The following is a 26,785-nucleotide window of genomic DNA, read 5'->3' as shown; positions in this document are numbered from 1 at the left end:
CCACGATTAAATAAGTTTTTATTGTCACATTTAACTGCTTTGTCAGATATACATTGTACGTTTCGGAATGGCATAAAAATAAAAATATTTTCCTGAATGTCAAAATCTGAACAGAGATGGTGATGGCACTTAAAAAAAAAAATTAAATTCACACTGGTGCTGAAGCCGCTAGAAGGGAGCTGATAAACACTGGAACACATTTGCAGATACAGCGGTCTGCAACATTTCAAATCAAATGGCAGTGGTATAAGGCCAACAAAACTGGAGAGTAGGAAGATACAGACCCCATACAGTAGATATCTGAAGAATGGCAGTTTTAGCATTTCATTTCCAGTCAGACTAGAGTAAACTTCACTCCTACAAAATGAAACTGCTTTTCCAGAACCTGGAGCTTAAGCCTCTTTAACAACTTCCTTATTCTGACAGGTTTTAACTAGTCCAAAGGAAAGGCAGCTATAATCCACGGCATTAGCTTCACGGGCTAATCCCGCCATAAATGGGGGGAGGGGGTCTTGTCATTTCCAAACCAGGAGCCTATCATTCTCATGAATGTCTTTAGTGGTTTCACACATTCTGGGCCTAAGACTAGAAAACAAGCAGTAATTAAATAAAAATGTAAGTGCATCCCAACGGAAAGTCTCTACGCATTCCACAGCTATCTTCCAAATGTCAACTCAAAAAAGTATGGTTATTCAGACTGAAAATGAAGCTTTATTCAATAATCGAGATTCCCAAACAGTTTATTAAATGTCTTTCTTCCACAAATAAAACTAACACTAGGATTTATCAGAAGATCTAAACGAGTTATTTCCTTACGTATGAACTTGGCTAAATCCACTGTGTCTGGAATCTGTTCATCATAAAACTCAGGTCTGGAACATAACTCCTTTCTGTTATACTGCTGTGTGTCCTTCATTTAAGACTCTAGAACAGAGACCATAAGTGTGGCTAGTGCAACATAGCAGTCACTGTAATTCCCCAAAAGAAAAATAAGTCATTTATTTCATGTCATACTTATTTGGATGATTACTTACTGGTAATTAGTATTTCTACATTTTTTTTTAAAGGCAACCATTTTAAGTGACAATACTTATCAGGCTAGTAGAAAAAAGTTGAAACAAAGCCCTCTCTTTTGATCTCACAAAGTCATGCAGACAAAAGAAGGTACACGTCTGATTTGTTCCAATCAGGCTTCTTGGAATTATCAAAATTTCTTTTCTGGCAGAGATGAATTTGGCTCATCATAGAAAGAAGGTTCTTTGAAGGCTGCTGCTAAACTAGTTTCCCTTTGAAAAAGTAAATTTCAAGGCATGATAGTGCAAGAGGTAAGGTTTTGATTTATAGAACATTTATAGACTAATTGTGCTCAGTCTCTAATTTCCAATTTACTTTAAAGAACAGAAACTACGTTGAGAAGTTTCTCTTTGCCTATATTTACCAGTACATCCATGAATCGCACCAGAATCAGGACAACTTGACTATCTTAATGGTTCTGTCGTGAAACCTGCACACTGAGTCCGCAGGCGAGGACCCGTGGACGTGAGGCTCCTACAAGTTCTGTGCCCAAAAGCGCTTGTCCTGGGGAGTCCAGGGGTCTGAGAAAGAAGTTCTCTCCCAAGATTAAGTCCTCAAAAAAACTCTCTCAGTGAGCAATGAACACTGCTAAGTGGAGAGTTTCTTTCGTTTAGTTAAATTGGGGAGGTCTGAGTGTTCCTGGAGCCCCCGTCGGGATGCGTCATGGGTCGAGAATCCCTCGAATGTGAGTATTCGCTATTAGAGGGCTCTGTAGGGTCAATCAAATTTTCATAATCACTGTCATCTGATTCCTCAGCACTGTCTCCGGCTGCTCCTTGAGGAGGAGGAGGGTCTGCCCCACTTCCAGGATATTTCAGTCCAGCACTGGTGGAGGCATAATTGGAGGAGCCCACGGCTTGAGGTCGAGGCATAAAGACGCTAGTTTCCATGCGAGAATGGCTCAGAGTACTTTCTTGATTATTTGGGTGAATATCAGAATAAGGGGGAGGAGGATCCGAGGCCTCTGCGTCTCCAAGTGCACTTCTGCCTTCAGCTGCAAACCCAGGATAGGGCATCCGAGGGCTGAATGCGGGGTCCAAACTTTCAGATGACATCTGTCTGCTTATCATTGCCTGTTGCAATCCTGGATGAAAAGAGGAAGAAAACTGTAACGCTCTGTATTTTCACAGCTTTGCATTTCAATACGTTAAATGTTCAACCTGATTGTTCTGGAAAATAGCAACAAAGAAGTGAAATTTATTACTACTATGAATTATTTTACATTTGCATAGTATTTCACAATTTACAAAAGATTTTTCTATACATTAAGTCACTTAAGCCTCCAAACAGCTCTCTGAAGTACTACTGTCATCACTAATGTTATTGTTTCCATTACACAGGCAAAGAACCGGAGCTCTGAAAGGTTAAGGGACTTCACTAAGAGAACAGCTAGAAGTGGGGCCCTGATACTCATAACACAGGTCTCTTAACTCCAGATCTGGTGCTGTTTCCCTCACCTGTTGCTTACTGTACTCAGAGACTGGGGGGACAGAGGATAAAATCAACAGTCCTCACCGTCCTCGGCAGTCATCTGAACGTTAATTTTTCCTCAACAGGCCTCACGTCAAAAAAAATACTTCTTGACAACAACTTGTCACAATACTCTTAAACATCTCTTTCTCCTTAAAAGTTCAAAGTCCTGGGTTAGGTGCCCAATTTTCTACATAATAGGCCATAATTTTACTGCATTTTTATGGTGGTAAAACAGAAACAGCCCTACATCTATGAGCCTATGGCCTTTAAATTGTTTTAAGTACATTTAAAAAATATTATAAAAATGATCTGTACAAAATTTAGAAAAGAAAAACAAAAAAATCACCCACAATTCTATCACCCAGATAACACTGTTGAAATTTTGGTGAAAATAGCACAAGATTTGGGGTTAAAAGACAGAAACTTTAGGTGTCAGGCACCCCAACTTTTCTGAATTCTAGTTTTATTATCGAGCTTTGTGTGTGTATGTCTGTTTGTTTATTTATTTGTTTGTTTGCCACAGCATGTGGGATCTTAGTTCCCTCACCGGGGATCGGACCTGCACTCCCTGCAGTGGAAGCGCAAAGTCTTAACCACTGGACCGCCAGGAAAGTCCCTGTATACATGTATTTAAAATAGAGCTGAGAGGGCTTCCCTGGTGGCGCAGTGGTTGAGAGTCCGCCTGCCGATGCAGGGGACACGGGTTCGCTCCCCAGTCCGGGAAGATCCCACATGCCGCAGAGTGGCTGGGCCTGTGAGCCATGGCCGCTGAGCCTGCACGTCCGGAGCCTGTGCTCTGCAGCGGGAGAGGCCACAACAGTGAGAGGCCCGCGTACCACAAAAAAAAAAAAAAAAAAAAAAAAAAGAGCTGAGACAATATGTTTATACTGTTTTATATCCTGGCATTTTCATATAAGATTATATATTATCTTACATCATTAAAAATTTGCTTCAATGGCTGTACAATATTCCATTATATAGATATACCAAAATGTATTCAACTATTCTACTGTTGTTTATTCAATTACTGTAACAGGTTGTTTCCAAGATTTTGTAATTATAAAGTTGTGATTAATGCTCTTGTGCAGAAATCCCTGTCTGTATTTCTGATTATTTCTAGAATAATGTAACAGTAGAAATGAATCAGACATCATTTACCTGGAAATATAAATTATAATTTGTTTACAAATATTCTTATTAAATTAGAAAAGGCTAGTTATACCCTTATCTCTTTTACACTTGATATTATTTGCCATACATTTTATAGATTTTACTTACAAATGTTAAATTTGGTGGCATTCATAGAAAAGAATGAAATAATGCCATTTGCAGCAACATGGATTGGTCTAGAGATTATCATGCTAAGTGAAGTAAGTCAGACAGAGAAAGACAGATATCATGTTATCACTTATATGTGGAATATTAAAAAATGATACAAATGAACTTATTTACAAAACAGAAATAGACTCACAGTCACAGAAGGCAAACTTGTGGTTACCAAAGGGGAAAAGGGTGGGTGGGGGGATAAATTAGGAGTTTAGGATTAACAGATACACGTTACTATATACAAGATAGATAATCAACAAGGTCCTACTGTATAGCACAGTGAACTATGTTCAATGTCTTGTAATAAAACCTATAACGGAAAAGAATCTGAAAAAGAATATATACATATATATATAATATATATATATGTATAACTGAATCATTTTGCTGTATACCTGAAACTAACACTACATTATAAATCAACTATACTTCAATAAAAAAATAAATTAAAAAAAAATCTGGTGGCATTGTAGCAAATATGTCTGTTAGCATGCTGGAATTAATATAATAGATTCTTGGGCCTAATTCTCATTCAACCAGCTGGTTCCTTAGCTTAATGATATCCAGTCATCCACTGCTATCAAAAACCAGACATTTAAAGTCTTTGTTGAGACCCTGCCCATGAATCAAATGTAAAGTTAAGAGAATTTTAGGTAGCTCTTTTATGAGGTTCCAATGAACACAGGACACAGTCCCTATGTGCAAGGCATGTCAGGGTTAACTTAGTAAGAAACATCACATCCACTGTACATAGATCATATCACTTCTCAGGATTTATTGTAACTTGCTTCAGCCTTTCTACCTTTGGTCTTCTTTTTCTTCCAGTTTCAGAGACTTGAGAGGGACACCATGAAAAACCGTACTTCCCTTCTGGAAAAGTCTAAAGACAAGTGAATGCCCTCTTCCAAGCAGCCTAACTTGGAGCTTGATGAGTGTAGAAGAATGCATGTGATTTATTATGTAATCTGATGTTTAAAACCAGACACTTCCCAGATTCTGAGTGGTAAAATTAACAGGAGGCTCACTTCTTTCTTGTTCCTTTTCATTCTTCCTCTGAGTGATTTGTCTTCTTAATTTGTTCACTTCTGCCTGACAAGATTCAACAATTCGCTCACTTTTTTCTACGTCTGCACACACTGCCTGAGGGAAAAATGACAACAAGAACAATTAGTTTCAAATCCAAGCACAAGGCATTTCATAAAGACAGCATCGATTATAACCCTGGGAAGAGTCCAGACACTTCATCGAGTTAAAAAGCAGACACCTAAGGTAGAACAAAACCATGAAGGTCCCAGAGACCAATACTGTTGTTATTCACTGAACTGCTTTCTTAATTACGTTAAGATGATTATGCTATTTAGCTTATACATTCTTAAAGAAGAAGGGTAAGAAGGGAAAGAGTTCATCTTTTCCCTTTCTTACTCATCTTTATTGATATGAAAAGGGAATTTCTGATACCAGTCTGGCATACAAGGATGAACAAAAGACAGGAATGAGATACTTTCAACTCTTATTTATAATCAACAATCAAACATCAGATGAAACATAGATTTATTTAACAGAAACTACTTATAATTAGGGAAAGTTGAAAAAGAAAAGTTTCAAAGTCAAGATTTAATAAAAGGTAACCATTTGAGACCGTATCAATGTAATGTAACCACTCCTATCAGGGCACCGGACGTGATACTGGTGTTTGCAGGGCAGGCCTTAATCAACAGTCAATGAAATGTATGACAGCCATTTTGAAGTCCCTTAGACAGTGCTGATAGTCTGAAAAGAGCACGGTCATGAATTCAGGACACAAAGCTGTTTTTCACCACATGTTCCTTCCATAGCAGAAATACCAGAAACTGCCTGAAAGTGGGCTGGTCACCAGTGAGTGAGGCTGTATTAAGTTCCCTATGCTGCTATGGGTAACCGTGACCCGAATTTGGAGAACTGACACTGGAAACTGCCCGTTGCATGCGTTCTTCTTTGCCCCAGGCTGAACTCAGTCTGCCTTCCTCTTTATCAGCAGCTGCCTTCATTCCTCTCTCTATGCCACGGGGCCTTCCTCCTCAAAGCTAGGCTTTCTCCAGACCCGGAACAGCTTCCTCAGCCCTACCACTCTCCTTGTCCTCAAAGGCTCTTTTGTTCTTAGGGTTTTAGAACAAATTACTCCTAAGAACACTTTGGGGATGATGAAAAGAACGTGGGAAAGTATTCTTAGCACCTAGCTCAGGATCTGGCTTGTAGATGTTTCCATAAATATTTGCTGCATGATTGCCGAGGAATGAACAGGCTCCACTGCATCTTCCCACACAGTGGAGGCAGCTGCGGACAGAGTGAGTGAACTAGAATTAGGAAGCAGAGCTGTCCTGAGTTACGGGTGCCTTTGGGTGAGTCTCAACTTACAGTACAAGTGATGGGACAGCTGTGTTCTTAGCAATACTTCTTTAAATTCAGAATACATTTCCCCAGGAAAAAAGCTGTCATTAAAGAGGTCATGAGTATTTAGAAGAGTGATATTAATTCTGTACTTCAGAGTTTCCACTGAAGGCACATAATGAGTGAGACCAGCTTTCATAGACTGACATGAGCAACTACTCCATACACCTTATATCGCTTTGGGAGAGCACATTCTGATTTTTGGACCACAATTCACTTGTCAGTTGGGAGATTATTAAAAATTAAAGTAGAATTAAAAGATTTGGGCAATATAAATAAGATGAATATAGTAAATAAACCAGTTACCTGCACTTTCTCCTGAAGTGCATTATAAACCTGATAAATCGCCCTGATGTCTTTCATTACTCCATCCTTGTCAAAAAAGTCAGTACTAGAAGACAAACAGAAAAAAGATTCACCAAGTGATTAGAACTGCCGTGAACTGGAAGGCACTTTCCCATCATTTCTACCTTTATCTATAACGTAAATGCTACAAATTCACAGTGACAATGTTTAAGCAATAATGCCCATACCCCTAGAATTACAGGAGAAAGAAAAGAGAATCCATGTTACCGAGACAACTGAAAACTAATAGTGTTATTTTTTCCTAGATCACTCTATATATTTTTCAGTGACCACAGTTAGCTCTCAGAACCTCAGAAATACACATACTCTATCCAAACTTTTGTATCAGCTGCAAAAAAAAAATCGTGGTAAATGATTAAAAAAATAAATATTAATAAAAGTAAACTATCTTTTCAATAAGCATAAGATTTTGATATACAGTAGTAGTGGTCTAGAGAATTACCTTACTGGATTTTTCAATGTTATATCAAACGATGTCACACTTCTCCATAAACATATTGGGTTTTTTTTTTGTTTTTAAAAAATATTTATTTATTTATTTATTTATTTGGCTGCATCGGGTCTTTGTTGTGGCACCAGGGATCTTCGTTGTGGCATGTGAGATCTTTCGTTGCGGACTCTTCATTGTAACGTGCGGGCTCCTTGTTGCGGTGCGCGGGCTTCTCTCTAGTTGTGGCGCGCGGGCTCCAGAGTGCGTGGGCTCTGTAGTTTGCGGCACACGGGCTCTCCAGTTGAGGCGTGTGAGCTCAGCAGTTGTGGCGCGCGGGCTTAGTTGCCCTGCGGCATGTGGAATCTTAGTTCCCCAACCAGGGATCAAACCCACGTTCCCCGCGTTGGAAGGCGGATTCTTTACCACTGGACCTCCAGGGAAGTCTCCATAAACATATTGTTAACAAAAGAAAGGAAAAAACATTCATTTTACCTTTCGACTTACCCATGTTCTTTAATAACTTTGGCATAACTCTGAGAAGTATTTGGCACTGAAGACACTTTATACTCTTGCTGGCTAGTGTTGCCTAGATTGGGAATAGCAAGGGATAGCCTTTGATTATACCTGCAGGGAAGATTGAGAGATATCATGTTGAAAGCACTGCTCTACTTGAAGAAGGGGTCCTGCCAATAGGAGCCTGAGTCTCTGCACTGGGAACTAACTGAAGGTCTCACAGAGAACCTACTTCCACAGACAGCCTAGGGTTAGTTGAATTAGCAATTTTTTCCCTTCCCTTAAAGTAGAAACTCACTTGTAAACTCCTCAAGGGCAGGGGTGACATCTTATACACCCTTTGCCTCTCCGCAGCCACTGACAGAGCGCTGAGGAGGTTTTAAGTGCTCAAGAACCTGATTAATTAATGAAATCTTGCAAATGGCTATTTAACAATAATTATTTTCACTGCTATTGATCTAATTTATTCTACTACAAGTGAAATTCTGGAGGGAACCCTTTCTGTTGTTTACAGACAGACACCGTGATCATATGATTTTTTTTTTTTTTTTTTTGCTTTAGCAAGTTCACAATGCAGAACCCTCATGAACCAGCAGGTGGATCAATTTTACAATTTTGTCTTTGAAATCTATGTTTCAAAATTACAGTCAGACTTACAGTGCAATAAAACTGTATTTCTACAAAATGGATTATGGAGAAGCAAATGATGATTTCTAGCTGTTTATTCCTATAAGAATTGATGCATAATTAATGTCTTGCTAATGTTTCTTGATTCAAAAACAATTTTAATTTATATAACTAACTGAAAGGAAAATACCTTCTCTAACCACAAAGAAAACTAGCTAAAGGAGAGTTATAAACACTTTTCTTTAAAGATGCTATAAAATGTATATTTTCAAAGTCATAAATCTCAATTACTTGTATCAACATCTTTCCTATTTATGCGAGGCTGGTGGGAATGCTTTATTTACCTCCGATTTGGTCTAAAGAGAACGTATTCTAAAGCATGAGTGGAATTGTTGGCGGTGGAGATGAAGCTGAAGAGAAGGAAGACGAGGTCAGGCACCCCAAGGATGCGGGTGAGCTGCTTATGAATAACCTGCTCTCTGTACGACATCTGCTGCTGTGTGTTTCGCCGGAATCTGTACCACCCAATAACTTTCTGCAACAAAAACAGAAGACAAAAAGTATTAAAAGTTGCATGAAATCTTACAAATTTAATTCTGAATGCATCCACACAAATGCTTGTACACAAATGTTCACAGCAGATTTATGTGCAATAGTTCAAAACTGAAAACAACCTAATTGTCCATCAGCAGGTCAATGGCTAAATAAACTGTGGTGTATCCACACACTGGAATCCTACTCAGTAAGAAAAAGGAACAAACTACCAACAAATACAACACAGATGAATTCCAAAATAATTATGCTGAGCGAAAGAAGCCAGACCCAAAATAATAATAATAATAGCATATGCTATAGGATTCCATTTCATATAAAATTCTAGAAAATAAAAAGTAATCTATAGTGACATAAAGCAGATCAGTGGGTGACCTGGGAGGGGTGAGAAGGAGGGATCAGAAAAGGGCATGAGGAGACTTTTGCAGTGATAGGTATGTTCATCATCTTATTCTGATAATGGTTTCATGCATGTATACATATATCAAAACGTATCAAAGTATATGCTCTAAATATATAGTCTATTACATGTCAATTATACGTCAATACAACAATTTAAAAAGTTTAGCTTTGTCAGTTCTGACTACACTGTAACTTAAACTGGTAAGTGAATTAAACTTATAGGCTCTTTGGAAGAATATTCTTCATAATGTGATCTGCTGGACATCTGGGAGACACATGGCCTAAGAGACATCTGGCAGCTCCCTAAAATGCTCCTGGGCCCCACCCAAACCTGGAGAATCACAACCTCTAAGGGTAGACCCAGGAACCTGAATTTAAGATAAGTTCTTAAGTTTTTTCTTATGCATACTACAGTTTGAAAATCTCTGTTGTAGAGACAATTAAGTTAATTCTTTATAAGAAGAATAATCTTCATAAGCTTCTTTTTAAAAAACAAACTCTTGGGCTTCCCTGGTGGCGCAGTGGTTGAGAGTCTGCCTGCCGATGCAGGGGACACGGGTTCGTGCCCCGGTCTGGGAAGATCCCACATGCCGCAGATCGGCTGGGCCCGTGAGCCATGGCCGCTGAGCCTGCGCGTCCGGAGCCTGTGCTCTGCAGCGGGAGAGGCCGCAACGGTGAGAGGCCCGCGTACCGCAAAAAAAAAAAACCAAACTCTTTGAGTGAAAATCCTGTTTTGAGAAATCAAAGTAATTTAAAATTGTTAGTGTCATATTCAAACTAACAGTAAATTTAGATTATGTTTTGGCACTTTCACAAACGAAGGAAGTCAACCAACCTTTACTGAGCCCCTGTTCCAGACCTTCAGCTAGCTATGTTACAAATATTTTCACTAAGTATCCCAACAACCCTGGGAGGTGAGTAAAGTTTTCTGCACTGAGATCGTATCACATGCAAGGAACTACAGGCAGCAAAGAAACAGTTCCTGCCCTTAAGGAGTACTGCTGAAAATAAAGCATAATTCCAATTATATTAAAGCAATTAATTCTGATATTCTTTAAATATAAAGAAAACCCAAACACTTCTGACAGTGCAAATCTTATAAAAGAGATGTTTTGTCCAAAGTCACAGAGCTAATGAGTGACAGCCAAGATCTGGAACCTCTTTGCCTGTCTTTTTCCACTGTACTACACTAACTTTAAAATTCCACATTATTCACAGTGTTGCTCATAAAAGAGTGAAAAGTAGTTTTCCTTAAAAAAAAAAAAAGTGGGTAACAAAAATTATCAACTGGCTAGAGCTACTAACGCCAAAGAGCACGGCACATTTCACTCTGAGTCTCGGCACTCTGTATTTAATGTAGGATTAGCTCCTCTGCAGGACTCGGGCGCATCTCACACACCCCTGCATTCCTGCAGAGGCCTAAGCAGTGCTCAGCACATGGATTCTTCTTATGAAATACTCGCTGACTAAAGAATCTTGCAAGTGGCTACTGGATGGGTACTAATGCTTTTCACTTATACTGACTGTAATTGTTTTATTCCATTTGTATTTTCAGAGAAGCGGGAAGGCTTATAAATTTATTTTGGATATCAACTTATTCATTTGATATTTGCTAAAAAGATAACCCCCTTCATCCTGATCAATGAAAGATGACATGCCAAAATAATTCACATTGGCGACGTCTACAGTTCTACCTTTTAGAGCTAACAAGCTGGTTGCAATGCTGTTGAGAAATGAGGTCACTGATGTGGAAGAGAACACTATGTTTGGGCCATGATAAAAAATAATGAATATCTTTCACAAAAACCTTATCTCTGCTAAAGTTTCAGACAATATTTCACAAAGACTCTCCTCTCTACTCTCTGTGCTAGACATTCACTTACATCTTCTGGATCCAAAGCAATTATCTCCAATACTGGGCACACTTGTCATCTTGTCATCAAGTTCTGTTCTTTTTGGCCTTACGATGATATTAAGACAACAGTTATGTTTATCATTATCTATTTCGGAGCAGGTGCTTTCAAGAAGGCAGAAGTCCTTCTCTCACTTGCTTTTTTGGTCTGAGCCCAAAACCTGAGGCTGGTTGAAACTTTGCAAACACAATATGGATTCTGCCAGAGCAGTAATTGAGCACACCAATGCAACCTTGCTGCACCTATTGGGGGATTTTTCGTACCAAAAACATTAGCCTCTATCTTAAACCCAACCTTTTTTTTTTTTTTTTTTAATGTTTTAGCAATGTTGTGGAGTTTCTATATTTAGAGGCACACTTTTTTTAGTAAACGTATTTCTATGTATTTTATACATTAATTGCTATTGTGACAAAAATCTTTATTAGCTTGTGTTTTCTAATGGGTAATTTTAGGACCCATTAGGGAACTTTTAAAATTATTATGTACTTATTTTATATGAGTTCAACTTACTGAACTTGCGTCCAGTTCTTAGGATTTTTCTTTCTTTCATTTTTTATTTGGCCTCCCTGCACAACTTGTGGGATTTTAGTTCCCCAACCAGGGATTGAACCCGGCCGGGCCTTCAGGGTCCTCGGCAGTGAGAGCACAGAGTCCCAACCACTGGATCACCAGGGAACTCCCAGGGTTTTTCAATTATACATTAGGTTTGAAGCCTGCCTAGCAAAGAGTCAGTTTTTAAAACAGTTCCGTCAGCACTTTCTTGAAGAGCTGATATTAATTAAAAATATTTTTTGTATGTCAGATACTGTTTAAAGTACATATGTATTTTTAAGCCTAACTTTTAAATGTACCTTTGTAACTACTACTGTAACCCTTTTGAGGTGAAGATACAACTTTGTACCATTTCTGGAGGAAAAAAAAAATCAAACTAGAGTCAACTCTAAAGATTTTCAGTCTAAACATTATGTATCATCTTTGTTTGGGGGCTAGAAATTTGAATTTTTGAAAAAAAATCCTTAAAGAGTTTATATTATGTATAAGGTGCCATAGGAAATACAATGAACATAAAATGTGGTCCTTGCCTTTAACAAATTCCATGGAAAATAAAACATAATTTCCAAGTAAATTGAAGCAACAAATTCCTGTCTTTAATTGCAAAAGAAAATATAAAGATTAGTTTTAGCACAAAGTTCTACAAAATCAAAACTGAAGATCAGCTTTTTTCAGAATCTTGGCCCCAGGAAAAGCGAAGTTAACTCCGGTTAACAACCTGTGATTGGTCTTCTGTGTCTCAAAACAGCAAATCCAATTTTACTTATTTATTTGTTTGTTTTTATTTTTAAAAATACAACATGATTATATTTTAATACACAACCAAAATATAAAACAGCATAGTAAATTAGAAATCCAATTTTAAATTCCCCAAATTAATTTGGAAATGTGTCCCTATTTGCTACTGAAAAAACTACATGGTACAGCTCCTTTCTTTTTTTCAATTTATTTTCAATGTAAAATACAATTAAAAAAACCTTATCACATAAAGTCTCCCTTCCTCAGCAGCATCTCTGCTCCCTTTCTCAAAGTAACCACTTTTAGGTTTGGTTGGCTTCCTTCCAGATCTTTTTCTGTACGTTTAAACATTCAAACTTTTGTTTTTATAAAAAACAGGCTCAAATTATTTCATTTAACTTCGAGATCTTTCTATGTCATTCATGAGAACCTCCCTCATTCTTTTTAATGGCTGCTTCATATCCCATAGCATGGAGGTACCAACATAATTTACTTAACCATTCCTCCTGGTGGACACTTAGATTGCTTTCAAAATTCTCACTATTAAGCAAAGATACAACAAACATCTTCGTATGCTGGATTAAAAGGCCAAACTGCTGCGTTTAAACCTTGGCGCCAACATTTCCTGCTCGCAACCTTAAGCAAGTTATTTATCTTTAGTTGTCTCAACTATAAAATGGGGGTGATGATAACAGCCTCACAGCGCTGTTACAAGGATTAAATGTGTCAGTACCTGGAAAGTGCTTAGAATACTGCCTGGCACAGAGTTAAAGTGTTCAATAATGCCAGCTTTTCATACCTTTGTGCCTAGATGCTTTTGTTTACTTGGGCCAGATTCCTAGAAGTGGAACTCCATATTTAAAATTCTGTTATTGCGAAACTCTCCCCCTAAATGTCTCTATCAACTTACATTCCCACCAACTACAGCTTCCCCATTTCCCACCATCTTGCCAACACTGGATATTAGCAATCCTTTTATACTTCTGCCAATCGGATGGACAAAAACCCAGCATTACGTGCTTCAATTTGCATTTCCTAATTGAGAATGAACATCTTTCCATTTACTTCTTGGACATTTCTGGATTTCTTTTTTCTTTTGTGAATTTCCTGTTTATATTCTTTATTCATGTTTTTCAGTTTAAATTTTTTTCATCTATTAAAAAAATTTCCTGGTAATTTAATATAAAGTGAGTGCTCTAGGCAACTGTGCTTCAATAGGAATTTTCAGGGAATAAATTTTAGTTTTAGAAAGTATAATAAAGCTTCATTATCTAAAATACGAAAATAAATGGAATGAGGAAGTAAGGTGGTGGCTGGGGGATGAATATGGACTGCTAAGACATCCCAGAATGTATGCTTCAGGCAAGTCACTGAAAATGGGGGAGCTGGACCGTGATGCCTGTGGCTGCTGTAACTCACTTTCCCACTTGGGCAGGGGACTGTGTTAGACTCTCTGCTAATACCGAGCACTTCCTGAGTTTGTTATCACCCTCAAAACCACTGCCCTTTTTTCAGACCTATCCCTCACACTTCCCATTTTTCCTGTGATCTTACCTGCTTTCCTTTTTGCCTGTACATCCGACAGTGGTACTGAGAGAGTCCGTACATTGGAAAGGCTGTTGATCTACTCTTACTGTTATTTCTTTTTTTTTTTAATTTCTTTTTTATTTTAGGCTGCGTTGGGTCTTTGCTGCTGGGCGCGGGCTCTCTCTAGTTGCAGTGAGCAGGGGCCACTCCTCATTGCAGTGCGCGGGCCTCTCACTGCCGTGGCCTCACTTGCTGCGGAGCACGGGCTCCAGGCACGTGGGCCTCAGCAGTTGTGGATAGCGGGTCCCAGAGCGCAGGCTCAGTAGTTGTGGCGCATGGGCTTAGTTGCTCCGCGGCATATGGGATCCTCCCAGACCAGGGCTCGAACTCATGTCCCCTGCATTGGCAGGCGGACTCTTAACCACTGCGCCACCACGGAAGCCCTGCACTGTTATTTCTGACGCCCTTCTTCAGATACCTTAGGAATCCCACACTGATTATTTTTATGCACAGGTAATCTTTTTAAAGCTTTTTTTTTTTTAAATAATACATGCTTCTAAACAAAGGCATTTTGTTTTCTGTTTGATAAGTTGAAAACTTTCATTGGTACTTTTTTCCCTCAAGTGATGGTTTAGTGACCAATCTATTTTCTGTAATTAATATACCAAGGTAAAAAAGTAAACCCCGTACATGGTACAGTAAATTATAAATGAGACCATCAGACAGTGCTGCAGCAATAAAGCTTTGATTCATTTTCAATTCTGTTCAGACTTGCTTACCATGTATACACATTCAGAACATCACATGCATATGCTGACAGAAATGATAAACACATGACCTTTTAGAAAAACATCTATGTTCACTGTTAATTGAACTTGAAGGAGTAACATATCTAAAGATGTTTGACTGCAATTTGTATTGTTAAAAAATATTTTCCCTCCTTATAAAATTAACGTATGTGTATTAAATGTTGGCAAAATTATTTTTTAAATTACATATGGGAAGATAGAACCACCCAGAATCAACTCAACTAATGTCAACTTTCTAGATTATAGTTCATGTTCTTTTTTTATTTCTGACTTTTGCATAATGGAATCACTCTAAATATCCAAATTTTGTTCTATTGATATACTATAAACATCGTGTCACATTTGCAATTTACCTTTAAAATCTACTCAACAGAATTCTTATATATTAACATCAAATCTCATTGTTTCATTTTACATTCATTTCTGGTTTTAAGTTTGGGTGATAAGGATTGATTTCCAAATCAGACTGGGTGACAAAAAGAACATACCTTTCTCCGATCTTTAAGAATCCTGTCCAAGCTCTCTTCATTAACTTTGCTTGCATAGTCATAAAAACTGGGTTTTTTTTAAGAGAAAAAATATTTTATTAAAATCACATAGTATTTTGACATGAATATGCTTAGTAACATGTGTCTATGGGTCATCTAACCCTAAAAGTTGGTAATAAAGATACAACTGCTTGTCTGCAATAGGTATATAAAGAGAAAACAATCTAAATGCTTTACTGATATGAGGTATCTTTTGCATCAAAGACTACTCAAGAGACTGCTACATTCAAAGGGTATTACTTCCATAAGTGGGAGGAGCTGATAGCAAGTAATTATAAAATGTGTGGTTTCAAATGGCTGTGACATCTTTTCCTTGTTTCTAATTATCAATTACCTATGGGAAAAAAAAGAACACAGCAGCTCATTTTCTGAGAAATGAAGAAAGGAAATGAGTATTTGCTGAATCCTTAATAAGACATTCAGCTGCATGCTTCCTTGTGTTAATTCATTTCATCCTTGCCTCAATGCTGGGAGATAAGTACTAGTTCAGCCCAACAAGTCAACATGTTTCTTGTTTTTTTAAAAAAATTAATTAATTTATTTATTATTTTTGGCTGCGTTGGGTCTTCGTTGCTGTGCGTGGGCTTTCTCTAGTTGTGGCGAACGGGGGCTACTCTTTGTTGTGGTGTGTGGGCTTCTCATTGCGGTGGCTTCTCTTGTTGCGGAGCACAGGCTTTAGGCACACGGGCTTCAGTAGTTGTGGCACGCAGGCTCAGTAGTTGTGGCTCGCGGGCTCTAGAGCACAGGCTCAGTAGTTGTGGAACATGGTCTTAGTTGCTCCGCGGCATGTGGGATCTTCAAGGACCAGGGATCGAACCCGTGTCCCCTGCATTGGCAAGCGGATTCTTAACCACTGCACCACTAGGGAAGTCCCAGTCAACGTGTTTTATTCCCATTTTTCTAGATAAAGATACTGAGGTTAAATGACTTGCCCCAAATCACAGAACTGGTAGATGGAAGAGTTGGGATTTGAAGCAAGGTCTGACCAGCTTCAAACTGAATGCACTCACCCTTAAATGAGACCAATCTGACCTGAATCCCATGATGAGCAGTCCAGGCATAATGATGTGTGGGCTTTTCTACCCCTGGTCATGGTTTTAGGCATGCCACCCTCCTCCCCTCCTCCTACCACCATAAGCCCAGGCCTATAAGGCAGGAAGGAGTTCAAGTTATAGTAAAAACACTGAACTGTGAGTCAGGAGATACCAGCTCCAGCTCCGTTCTGCTTCTCACTGTATGATCCTGGGCAAGTCACTTTAACCTACCTGGCCACCATTTCCTTTTTGCAAAATAAAGATTTTGGAGTAGACAGATGATTTCTAAGATTTCTATCAGTTCTAAGAATTATGAGTCTATGATTTAAATTATGAGTCTACGTTCTGGTACTACTTTGCTGACAGTGGTTTAAGGAAATCCTCAGAAGGGCAGGGCAGGGCACATCTAGCAAAGCTTTAGATGGTCAGGGCCAAACAGGACCCATTCTGACCCAGACAGAGGCTGTGTGTGGAGCAGGGCCTGAATCATTTCATTTGCTCTGAGATTCTTTTCAAATGAACTGCTGGTTCCTTGTCTTGCTTCCCGCTCCTCTTTCAGTTATGTGTAAATCTAAGAGATGAGGTTCTCAGCTACTTTGAGGCTTAGTTCACAGGTAACAATCCTCTGAAATAATGGGCAAGTGTGCACGGGAGGGGTGGGGGTAAGGTGGGTGGTGAACATGGCGCAAGTCCCCATGGGTTCTTGGGTGCAAGGGGACTGGGTGTTTGGGTCAGCTGAGAATGGGAGCGGGGTCAGGGTGAAAGCTGCAGGGAACACACAGCAGGAACAGCCAGGCACAAGGGGTGGGCAGGTGTTAAAGAAGGAAGTGCTGACCAAGAACACCGAATCCGGCTAGTACGAGCAGCAATGCAAGGAAAGTATTGGCCTGGCTCTTGGGAAAGTAGAAGAATAGGGCCTCAGGGAGTTTTACGAAACACAGAGTGGAGCTCATCATACCTGCCATCAGGCGGAAGGGTTTGGGGCTGAGAAAGCAGACAGAGGCCTGGACTGCGGTTTGGGGAACAGAAGTCCAGTGTGTGGGAGATGCTGGCCCCTTTCTCCCTCACCTTGGCCTCCGTCAGTCTCTCTGTCCTTTGCTTTCTCCCTCTGAACATCTCTCCTCCTGTCTTTTTCTCTTTCTGTCCTTTAGTTGGTAATAATATTCAACTGGTGTATATTAAACACAAAAAAGTAGGTTTTATGTTCCCTTTCCTTACATTTTAAAGTTGAACACTGAACACTTTTTATCCCTCTTAACAACACCAATTATTTTATCTATATGCGATCCTTGGTTAACTTCCTTCTCTATGGATGAAGAGCCCTTGCTAGAGGGGCTGGCATAAAGGCTTCCATTCTAAACCACTGAGGCCAAGATTTATACTGTCTGCCTTCCCCTCTTCCTAACTTAACACAGTGCCACACACACATCTGGCACTCAAAAAATAAGTGAATTTGGATGCCCTCAGTTATAACTTTACAGCCATAATCACATACAGGTCTAAATTCACTAGTTTTCAATCAGTTAATCTTTTAATAAGGACAAAAAGCTACAAAGAAGGATGTGGCTTACCTAAAAAGTTTTGAACAAGGCTGATGGTTGTGGATTTCTGTAATTAGAAAGAGGAAATACATCTCAGTTAATCAAAGATACAGACAACTATAAAACAGTTCAGGATTTAAAAAAAATTTTTAACCAAAATCTCAGACAATAAAAAGACAGTTTTCCTCTCCCGAACAGTGTGTACACTAGTGAGGGCAGTATGTCTTTTTAACACTGAAACCCAGGCACACATTCTCAGGACAAAGTAGACTGGTGAATGAAAGTTCTGGGTCCATTTGTCCAGGTGTGATGAGCACACATCTGAAAGCTTTTATTCAGGAACAGGCAGCTATTGTGTGCCCTCATTCAATCTTACCTATTTAAACAAAGCCTAAGAAGAAAAAGGAATCAATACCTGTAAGCATTTGATCAAGGTGGGTAAGAGCTGTGAGGACAGCTTGGGGAAAGGAAGGCCTTACCACCCTACTATCAGTAACCTACTAACAACGCAGGACAACTGGGCCAGGTGTTTTGAAGGGGAAGGGCGGAAACTCTGGAAGTATATTAACCCTTTCAAAGATTTTCAGTACCGAGGGAAACAGTCATTTATAAGGCAGATCCAAACGGCTTCCTAAAAGATTGTGGCGATTAATCATAGAGAACAATTTCTTCAAGCTCATCAGGGGGCTTAGGGTCTGGGTTGCTTTATAAGACCATGGGACTAATTAACCACTCAATTCTATTAACAACATGCTCCTGGACAGGGAATCATCACCTGCTGCTTATAAAGCCACAGCCACAGAGTTCCAGTCTGCAATTTTAACTCAATTAAAATGAAACCACAACTTTGAAGGACACCAGGCTATGCCCATTAGCTTCTGTACTGATGTGAGTGCTGCCAAAACACAGACAGAGATGCCAGTACTTCCACAGGAATGAAAAGCTCATTTCCCTAGTATAACTGTCGACATAGTGATGCAAATAAGAAAACCTCATCTAGAAATATTTCCTTCTTTTATCACCAAAAATGACACGGTATACCACCAGAAGTTATTTCAGAGATACTGTTAGTAATTAGAATATGGAATGTCTGTAGTAAAAATGTCAACTAGAGTTCAGGGAAAAGAAAAAAAAAAAACTCTTCTACCTTAAAGGAAAGAATATTTTGTTCAAGAAAATCTCTGGAGTAAATTCTGAACTCTGAATATACATTCCTGTCATCAACCCACCCCAGCAGACTCCTCTCCTGATTTGCAAGGTGGATTAGAAGCATGTTGAAGATATGCTCTAGACATCATGTGGTATTTTCTAAAGGAAGCTAAGGCTTTCTCTTACAAGATTTTGCAATACCTAACTAAGCACTCCGCGGAGAAAACAAGGGGATGCTCTCAAACACAATAAGGTGCAGATTGGAATGAAGGTGGCGGGCACGATAGCTGATAGATAGACTTCTGGAAGCAGGGGGAGGCAGGGCAGGCTTGCCTCGGATTCTAGAGTCTCTGAAGCCTCCAGAGCTCATCCGTGCGGTGGACCCCTCTTCACGTACGCATGGCATCTCTGCCCGCATTTCTGTAAAAATCCCCACTGGGACGTACTGCTGTGCTTGCCTAGCTTCCTGTCTCTGCTTCTCCTGCTGGTGGGTGAGCTGAAGAGCTCCTGTCCTTCCCCCTTCCGTTCTTTCCGGTAACTGCTGCTGCATCACCTTATTAACTAAGGGAGCTCCCTGTTGCTGCCTCCTGACCGCTCCCAGCACTAAGAGCGGACGACTCCGCTTCAAGTGAGTGAGCACAGCTTTAAAAATGAATATGTATTCAAAACAAGTGTTCAAAATGTGATATTCCATATAAAGTCCTCCTTATTGTGTAGAGTCAAGGAAAGTGTGTGGATTCAGACATTTTCAACAAATAAGAAATTTGGTCAATTTATTTTATTTAAAATATCTTATTCTGGTGGTTAAATTGTGCCAGAAAATTTCTTCACACTAGTGGTATGGAATACTTCTCATGGCACATTACCTAATGTTTTGCCTTTCAATCCAGGTTTTCCAGAGTCCTTGGTTTACATTTTCTAATATGTATTTATTTTTAAAAGAAAAATATTACAATGATAATAATACATTTAAGATAATACTAGCAAATACTCTGTTCACGAGATCTGTGACTATTTCAAACAACGAATTGAATGTAGCTAATAAATTAAACATATACAGCAAAAGAAGGTTGTCATGGCACTGCATTAACTGGGACTCTCTTTGGTTCTTCTCCGTATCTACAGTACCACGGAAACTGGTATCTACTGCAAGAACCGGAAGGTGTATGAATCGAAGATACAGTACACTACGCTGGAGAATTTTAGTTACTTTCCCATTCTATTTCTTTAAAGATAAATAAACAGCCAGAACATTCATCAGAAATGCTGCTTTTGTGGTCACACCAGGCAAGAGAGCTCTTTCTTGCACGGTTTTCTGTCAGGTCTATCTGGCAAACCTGCATATACCGCATTAGTTTTGAAAACCCAAGCACAAACAATGAATAATTGCACAGATGGCCAATGAAACCAAGTTCTCTATTTTAGGATTTTAAAGAGTTAAGCAAAACAAAACACAAAAATAAACCGTCAGTGAAAGAACAGCCATGCAGCAGTATATCAGGTATTTTTTCAGCAAGTCAGTATACTGTGGGGAGGTGGCTTGTCTGGCTCTTGAGGAAACAGCTGTCTCGTTTCCCTCCAATCCCAACCACCTCAGTCCTCACCCGGCCTTCCAGCCCAGGTACTAGAAGGCTAGGAGAACAGGCTGAAGTTGATGATTTGGTCTCATCATAACCTAACCTCCCAGCAGTACTTCAAACCACAAACCACTCACCTTCACACAGGCTGTATTTTAGTCACACAGAAACAGGCCAGGCTCCCTGTAAGTTTCATGCACTCCCTGCACTGGGATCCCCTGAATGTACCCTAAGTTTACCTCCCGTATGGTGTCTTTACTGATTTAACCCACTAGCAGTGGGTTTTTTTTTCCCCCAACTCATGAGATTTTCTTTGTTCCTTCCTGACAGCCCTCGTCCTGCACTCTCTGGTATTTCTGTACGCTCGTCTTATCCTCCCCACAGCCCTGGAAGGCAGGGATGCATTGGACATTCCTCTCATTGCCCAGCACAATGCCTCTCGCAGGGACGTTCTTCAATAATTGTTGGCTGCATAAATGAATAAAATGACCCCCGCTCTGCTTTGAGTATCAGGATATGCTTTTCGGTGAAGTGCTCGAGGAGGTGCAGCTGAAAGGACTACGATCCTTCTTTATCGAAAGGAGACCGCTCCAGAGAGGGTGGGTGAACCTACAAATGCTCCTTCGTTTGCCCCAGCAATCGCCCCCAAATCGACTGTTTGGCTTACTCCTCAGAGGCTGTGTAGGTTTAACAAATATCTCCTGTAAACAAGTGTAAACATCTTTGCCGGATCCCTCCAGGAAGGACCAGCACGACACGTGCTTTCATTATAGTGTGAGGTGATGCTGACAATGGGCACAGCCCGAGGTGCAAACTCGAGGATCACTGTGGTTGTGAAGAGACTATCACGTGTAATTCCACACAGCCATTCATAGGTCAGACCAGTCAGTGGGTCAGGGATGGCTTCACAGGATACCTGAACTTATAGCTACACACTGTGAGTTTAATCTGACTTATAAAAACATTTCACATCACTTACTAGTGCAAATAATTGGCATTGTGACTTCAGTGCTTCTCTATGTACTCTTTTAATCTACCATTAGGTTCAAATCAGTTAAGGGCCAAAGAACAAAACAAGCAGCATATATACAAGAAGAGTATTTCTAAGGTCCGTGATAAACTCACTCACCAATGACTTGCAGAAGTTCTGTGCTGCTGATTTGGGAGTCGCTGATGCTAAAGGTTTCCTCTTGTCTTACCTCTCCCAGCAAAAATCCTTCCTGAAAGCAATGGAAGAAAATAGCTGCAGCTAAAAATCAAAGGGATTTTTACTGGAATTAAGAGGAATCGAGGACATTGTTATTTTTTATAATAACTTTAACAATAATCCAAATAAGTCTGCCACGTAAACTATTAATCCACAAACCAACAAGTAAGACTAAAGCAATTTGAGATTTGGCTATTAACTGGATTGTTTGAAAAAAGGATTTCCTGATAAGATGAAATATTATTTTAATCCCTTCCCCTAAAACCCTGTTTTTTTTTGAAGTTGAAAATAAGGAGAGTGAATTCATCACCTAAATCCTACTAAGTGTAACAACCAATGTTAAAAAAGCTCAGGAAGCAGAAATATTCCAAGGTTGTTTTCTTGAAACAGCATGTAATTTATTCCACTGTTTTAAAAACATTGCTAATGGGGGCTTCCCTGGTGGCGCAGTGGTTAAGAATCCGCCTGCCCATGCAGGGGACACGGGTTCGAGCCCTGGTCCAGGAGGATCCCACATGCCGCGGAGCAACTAAGCCCGTGCGCCACAACTACTGAAGCCTGTGCACCTAGAGCCTGTGCTCCGCGACAAGAGAAGCCACCGCAATGAGAAGCCCGCGCACCGCAATGAAGAGTAGCCCCCGCTCGCCGCAACTAGAGAAAGCCCACGTGCAGCAACGAAGACCCAACGCAGCCAAAAATAAATTAAAAAAAAAACACAAAAAAAAACATTGCTAATGATAAAAGTACAAAGAAGTTGACACAATGCACAACCTAACCACTCCTGTATGGGCTGGCGTGGGAAATGAGCATTCCAGCAAATAAATTTAACATTACATTAAAGTTTTTCTTTAATAAATGCTGAGGTAAATTTATTTATACCTTTGGAGAACATATACCACCATCATCAATTCTGGATTACTCAGCATATAACCTTACTGTTTTTGAGCACTTGCTATAGTGTTCAGCACAAGCACAGGTGGAGAACATACACTCTAAATGTCAAAATAACTTCCCTGTCGGTGGTGAACTAATTGGCTGTCCCAGACTCCCCCTCCCCAGTCATCCACATGGCTTATTCCTTCCCTCCATTCCACTCTTCACTCAAATAGCGCCTCATCCAAGAGGCCTTCCCTGGCTACTGGAACAGAATCAGCGTCCGCCGGACACTGTTCCCTTTACCCTGCATCCTTTTTCTTCTTAGTCTCCTCACTATCTGCCATATTTCACATTTATATGTATTAACAACTGCCTGCTCCTACTAAAATATAAGCTCCACGAGAGCAGGGACTCTGTGCTTGTTCACTATGTATCTCAGCACCTCGTACAGTGCCCAGCACACACGAGGTGCTCAATAAATGCTGCTTGAATACATTTGATGAAACAATGTCCTTTCCATTCTAGGTTGACCCTTCTAATCAATTAAAGAAGCTTCCTAGTTTAAAAACATTCCCAGGGGACTTCCCTCGTGGTCCAGTGGTTAGAATACACCTTCCAATGCAGGGGACACGGGTTTGATCCCGGGTCGGGGAACTAAGATCCCACATGCGGCGGGGCAACAAAGCCCATGTGCTGCAACTACTGAGCCCGTGCACCACAACTAGAGAGCCCACGCTGCAACTACAGAGCCCACAAGGTCTGGAGACCATGTGCCACAACTAGAGAGAGAAAACCCGCATGCCACAACTAGAGAGACGCCCGCACGCCGCAACAAAAAGTCCCGAGTGCTGCAACTAAGACCCAACGCAGCCAAAAATAAATAAATAAATATTAAAAAAAAAAAAATCCCAGTTGGAATCTGTGGGGGTGAGGAGGGAGAAACAGATGTTTTTCAGCATAGCTTTTGTATTGGATAAGGTGAGTGGAGTGTCCTAAAATCCCAAATCATCATGTACAAGGCATCTCTCAAACTTTAGTAATATACACACCCCTCTTTCAAAAAGAAACCTCTCTCAGAGCTAAAGTCCATGACTACTAATCTGGAAAACACAGACTAAAGAAGCTTGTTTTATCCTATGAAAGTCTTTCAGTTATGAGTTCTTATTACAAAAAACAAGCTTTGTCTTTGTAACAAGTTAAAAACTTTTTTCTTTAATCAAAGTGGAAAATACAATTTAAAATTCCTATAGAACTTTAGACTTTAAGAACGTATCTACAGATTCCTAGCAAATAAAAATGCAGGACATGCAGTTAAGTTTGAATTTCAGATAAACAATGGATAATTTTTATGTAATAAATGCGATATACTTATACTAAAATATTATTTACTATTTATCTGAAATTCAGATTTAACTGGGTGCCCTATATTTTATCTGGCATTGCTACCACAGGCCTCAGTTTGAAAAAGTCAACAGTGACATCAAGACATTCTAAAGCCGAGCATAACATGAATGCCTATTTATCTACTGGTCTGGATTATCTGAGCCACTGTTACCTTATAACAGTAGGCAAATTATACTGTGTGGGCTAAACCCAGCCTAACGCCTGCTACTGTATGGCTTACAAGCTTAGAATAAGTTTCTACACTTTTAAATTGTTGAAAAAAAATAGAAAATAGGAATATTTCATGACATGTGAAAATTATATGAAATTCAGATCTCAGTGTCCATAAGTAAAGTTTTATTGGAAACAGTCATCCTAATTTACTTATTGTCTATGGCTCCTTTCTCCCTACAACAGCAGAGCTGAGTAGTTGCTACAGAGACCACATGGCTCATGAAGCCTAAAATATTTACTGTCTGGCCCTTTACAGAAAAAGTCTGTTAACTCCAACTCTACTGAAATGAGTGGTTTTAAACTAATTTCTTGCCAGGGCAAAACAAGAATATACTACAAAAACAAATTATTGGTTCTTCAACTTTAAAATATATGAAATTGAAATTACTTTAAAGTATTCCACTTATATAATTGTGGCAAGGTTAATATAAGCAGGTATCCTCGTATAAGACACAAGTTGCAAACTATTGTCACTGGTGAAAATTTCTGTGAAGTCTAGCACCATGCCTGGCATAGCACAGATATTAAAGAGATATCTCTTGAAATAAATTAATAACAATCTAAGTAACACGGCTGTCTCATTGCAGTTTGTAAAGAAACTATCCACTTTTCAACAGGTTGCTTATTCTTACAGTAATTTTGCCTTATACATAAACTGTGATATTACTAGGCACCCCAAGGTCTAGAAAGGTTAAGAAGCATTATTGTGAACCATATTTAATACTTCCACAGGACACTAGAAGTGCCACAAACTACCTTTACATGGAACTGCATTACATTATTAAATATCTGTCTGCAATATCAAAGGTGTTAGTGTCCAGAGACAGGAGCTGCCTCTGGAGAAACCCGTGTTGTGTATACTCCTATCCTTAATCTCTACTATCAAACTGAAGCGAGGAACAGCACAATAATTTAATGCCATTCAATTTACTAATGGAACCACCTCTACATGAAATCAGTTTTTATTAATGGAAGCAAGGAGTGCAGAAGTGAAACCAAGTCCAGTTCCTTCTTTTGCAGTGTATCATTTTGCTTTGTGATGACTACACAACCACAACAGCCCCCCCACTACGTTTATTTAATGAACTTCAATAATTCACTACTAAAATCACTTAAAACAATCCCTCAGTTTGGTGGGCAAGTACTTAAAGATAAAAATTATGTAGTTTCATAAAGAATTTCCATCCAGAAGCCAGTGACATTAAAAATGCATTTCCGATCATTCATACGTAGGCCTGTCACTTCCCTATTTCACTGCGACTAGTTCCGTGGTCTTAGAACCTTCGCCAAGGAACTGAACATGCAACTTCAAGGCAAAGAGACCCTACACCTAACACTCCTGGTTACATCTCCATTTTCCATCGAGGAGAAGAAAACACACGATCGTATCTAACAAGTACGAATAGTGACAGCCACGGTTTCCCTCGTCGCAGCCCACAACAACCTGTCAGACCAGCGGGCGCGGCTGGGTGTCTGCGCTCCTAGACTAAAGCCGGGTCTCTCGGCTCCTTCCCGACCCCAGACTCCCCTCGCAAGTCTAGAAGCCTGACTCTCAGGGAGGGGCAGGCGCTCGGTTTCCACTAAGCGACTCCTGACACTGTCGGTGGCCGGCCGGGAAAGCTCTGCCAAACGGGAGACTGCCGTCCCGGGACGGCCAGGCGGCGGAAGGCACCGAGCGAGGGGGCCCATCTCGGGGGCGAAGGGCCCCGGGCAGCAGGAGTTCGCTGGCGGCGGGAGCCTCCCGGGTCATCAGTTAATCGGGCCAGCCCGGGGGGCGAGCCGCAAGTGATCCCAGCTTGGCCACAGGCGTCGGCCTGAGACCGAGGCTAGAGGCCCCAGCAGCCGCGGCGGGGGGCCCAGCACCTACGTGGTCGGCGTTGCTGTTGGCGCTGTGGAAACACACAGCGCTGAAGGTGTAGCCCGAAATGGAAGCCGCCATGATGGAAATCTCCAACTCCCCCATCATGCCCCGCGGAGGGCACAGAGCCTTCCGGTCAGCCCCGCCCCTTGGCATCCTGGGAAATGGAGTCTTCAGCGGGTGAGGCCAAGGGCTCTGTGAGCCGGGGAGCGAGGGCTGAGAAGTGCAGGTTTACGCGATCAGAACCGACCCAAGCACTGTATCCTCTCCGTGGGTCTCGCGCTCTGCGCATCCCAGACACTGCCTCTTCTGTATAGCTCTTGGTAGTTCCCCAAGCCGTTTTTTCTCTTTACAAACGAAACTTTTAGCATTAAAAGCCAGCATTTGCCACGCTCAAGGATAAAAGAGGCAGTTGATTCGGGCAACTGTACGGTTTTGTGTTTGACCTAGAAGTAACATGATGTGATTTCAATTTTCACATGACCACTCTGGCTGCAATGTCCAAAGTATATTGCCGGGGAAGGGAGGCTATCACAATAATCCAGACGCTGGATGACAATGGTTTGAAGTGAGATGGTGGTAGCGCTGGAGGTTAAGAAGCAACTGGATTCTGGGTACAAGGGAAGACACATTTAATGAAAAATCATGG

General features: G+C 40.3%; 1 protein-coding gene across 1 annotated transcript; it reads right to left on the bottom strand.

Moving 5' to 3' along the window:
* Nucleotides 1-26,254, bottom strand: ABRAXAS2 (abraxas 2, BRISC complex subunit). The gene is made up of 9 exons (XM_032608890.1): nt 26,146-26,254; nt 21,708-21,798; nt 17,883-17,919; nt 15,218-15,284; nt 8,581-8,771; nt 7,601-7,720; nt 6,607-6,691; nt 4,899-5,013; nt 1-2,158 (listed from the first exon to the last, which is right to left on the bottom strand). The coding sequence occupies exons 1-9, from the start codon at nt 26,242-26,244 to the stop codon at nt 1,689-1,691; spliced, it is 1,275 nt and encodes a 424-aa protein (XP_032464781.1). The 5' UTR covers nt 26,245-26,254; the 3' UTR covers nt 1-1,688.
* Between the last annotated feature and the right edge of the window lie 531 nt (nt 26,255-26,785).

This window comes from Phocoena sinus, chromosome 16 (assembly GCF_008692025.1).
Source record: "Phocoena sinus isolate mPhoSin1 chromosome 16, mPhoSin1.pri, whole genome shotgun sequence".
NCBI lineage: Eukaryota > Metazoa > Chordata > Mammalia > Artiodactyla > Phocoenidae > Phocoena > Phocoena sinus.
The sequence above is the reverse complement of the archived record's forward strand: the minus strand, read 5'-3'. Positions and strand labels throughout refer to the sequence as shown.

Bases quoted from the DNA above. Each gene is read 5' to 3' on its own strand.
- ABRAXAS2 (XM_032608890.1), bottom strand. From the start codon at position 26,244: ATGATGGGGGAGTTGGAGATTTCCATCATGGCGGCTTCCATTTCGGGC. The intron at 6,692-7,600 runs GTAAGTCGAAAG...TTTGTCTTCTAG, and splicing joins AAAGTTATTAAAGAACATGG to TACTGACTTTTTTGACAAGG. The intron at 2,159-4,898 runs GTGAGCCTCCTG...CTTTTCATCCAG, and splicing joins TGAAAAGGAACAAGAAAGAA to GATTGCAACAGGCAATGATA.